The following is a 2,169-nucleotide window of genomic DNA, read 5'->3' on the forward strand; positions in this document are numbered from 1 at the left end:
ACCTATCATACAATGCATCTTCCAGTCAAGGCCAATCCCACCTCCTCCTGGCTAGTCTTCTTAGACTCTAACGTCTCTCGGGGCTAGCCCCCCACTCTCCCATCTGTGTTCTCAGGGGTCCCCAAGGGCTTTCTGTGATAGCACTTGCCACATCGTAGTTATTTGTCAATGGCTATCTGCTCCAAAAGACTAGTCCCCTCTAGCAGTCTGTCTATTCTTCGGCCCTCCTCCTAGGCTGTTTAATGTGTGCTGTGAGGAGTAGGGATAAAAACCAGGAGTGAGAGAACACTTTTATGTATTCGTTTATCAAAACTTGCACAAACCTGACCTCACTCACCAACACAAAACACACACCCAAGACACACACAAAAGGCCTTGGAGAAGGCTGTCAAGTACTTTGAAGGACAGGGAGGAATGAACACAGCTGGATGGGCTTTGGTTTCATTCGCAAGGGTTTAGGGAGGGCTCTGTTCCCACCCCTGCAAAGGTAGAGGAATGAGAAAGGCAATAAATAGAACCCTGGGCCCGGCTTGCTTTGGTACATTGTAGGTCATCTCTGTGCATGGCCCTGGCAGCACCTGCCCCTGGCCCTTAACCAACAGCAGGAGCCAGGAGGGCAGAGCCTGGGGGGGCTGGCGCAGCCAGAGGGCCTTTCTGAACAGCCCCCAGGGCCCTGCAAGGCACGAGGTAAGACTGCGCAGGTTCCGTAGGCCCTAGCTGCCCACGTCTGAGGGCAAGGTCTTCTTCCTCGTCCGGACCTTCAAGGAGCGTGAGGTGCCCTGTGGGAGAGAGAGCGGCACACCGTGAGGAGTCTGGGCTGACGTGCCAGGGGGGCCTGCCTCCCTCGCCACTGACCTCCCGCACCAGCGGCTTTCTCTTGACCACACGCAGGCTCTGGCTGCGGCTCAGGGTCTTCTCTCGGGACCGTGGCTGAGGCACGGCCTCTGTATCCGACCAACACTCATCCTCAGTGTCACTGTCCTGCAGGCCCCCTGCTCGGTACCCTGTGTGGAGGAGAGGAAGGCCGGGGAGGCAAAGTCAGGCACTTACACAGACTGCACGCAGAAGCCATCCCTTGTGGGACGGCTCTGGGTCCCTCTGCCTGCTCACCGATGGGTGGCCTGCGGCGGGGCACCTGGTCCTCCAGGTAGAGGGGATCCTGGTAGGTTGACGCAGAGGCATCAGGGATGGAGCTCAGGTCCTGCATGGAGAAGCTGCGTAGCCTTCCGGCCAGTGCACCCTGACTCTGCAAGAAAGGGAGAGCAGCTGCATCACCTGAGGGATGGGGCAGGGCTCCCAGCAGGAAGGGGCCTCGGCCAGGGCAGCTGCCCAGGATGATCAAGAGCTGACCTATAGGTGATCACTGGGGAGCAGGCCTCAGAACTGAAAGCGACCCAGTTATCTTCTAGTCCGAGGTCTTTGTGGCACCAACAGGACACTTAAGGCGCAGAGAGCAGGAGCAGCCACTCACAGTCAGTGTCAGAGCCAGGAAAGTGTGTACTTCCAGCTCCATGCTCTTGCCAACAACCCACCTGTCACCTCTCACCACTATGCCCTGACACGGACAGATGTTATCTCTTGGCTCCCTGACAAAGAGCTGGGCTTGCCCAAAAGACACTGCGGGGGGTGGGGGGGGGACGGGGGGGGACTGGATGGCTGGGGTCCAGTGCACCTTGGTGGCAGCCTGCACAGCGGCTGTCGCGGCAATGTTGAGGCCCCGCTTCCCAAAGCTGAGCACTGTCTCATAGCTGCGCTCCTTGGCTTGCACAATGCAGGTGTCGATCTCCTGCAGACGAGGGCAGAGAGAGCTTAGGGGACAGCCCGAGTCACTCTTCCTCTGCAGACCCAGAGAAGCCACTGGGTGTCATGCCTCTCAGCCCACCCCTACCCACAATGGGCCCCAAACCACACCAAGGGCAGACCTCCTTACCCATCCACTCCCCTATTCCCAAACCTCAATGAAAGGCCATGTTCCAGCCTCCCCCCATCATCCCAAACCAACTTCTAGCTGACGTTACACCCTCTCAAAAAGCCACTCATCTGTGCCCTCATTTGATTATCCCAGAAGAGGAAGAAGGTTAGGCTCTGTCAAAGTCCCACTGCCAAACGGCAGCGGGACTGGGATTAGAACCCAGGTGTCTTCCAGTGTCCTGGACTCTGAGTTCAGGG

The 2,169-nt window shown here is 58.0% G+C and overlaps 1 protein-coding gene across 3 annotated transcripts in view; it reads right to left on the reverse strand.

Annotated features, from left to right (window-relative positions):
• Nucleotides 1–280: 280 nt before the first annotated feature.
• Nucleotides 281–2,169, reverse strand: part of REEP4 (receptor accessory protein 4) — a 3,750-nt gene continuing 1,861 nt past the window's right edge. For 2 of the 3 annotated variants that reach the window (XM_025044250.1, XM_006904373.3), the window contains 4 exons: nt 1,673–1,786; nt 1,111–1,246; nt 856–1,004; nt 281–779 (listed from right to left, as the gene is read on the reverse strand). In XM_025044250.1, coding sequence (XP_024900018.1) covers nt 714–779; nt 856–1,004; nt 1,111–1,246; nt 1,673–1,786 — 465 coding nt within the window. In that variant the 3' untranslated portion in view covers nt 281–713. The remainder of the gene's footprint in view (nt 780–855; nt 1,005–1,110; nt 1,247–1,672; nt 1,787–2,169) is intronic. The other variant, XM_006904374.3, reaches the window with a different exon arrangement.

Source organism: Pteropus alecto, unplaced genomic scaffold (genome assembly GCF_000325575.1).
Source record: "Pteropus alecto unplaced genomic scaffold, ASM32557v1 scaffold160, whole genome shotgun sequence".
Taxonomy (NCBI): domain Eukaryota; kingdom Metazoa; phylum Chordata; class Mammalia; order Chiroptera; family Pteropodidae; genus Pteropus; species Pteropus alecto.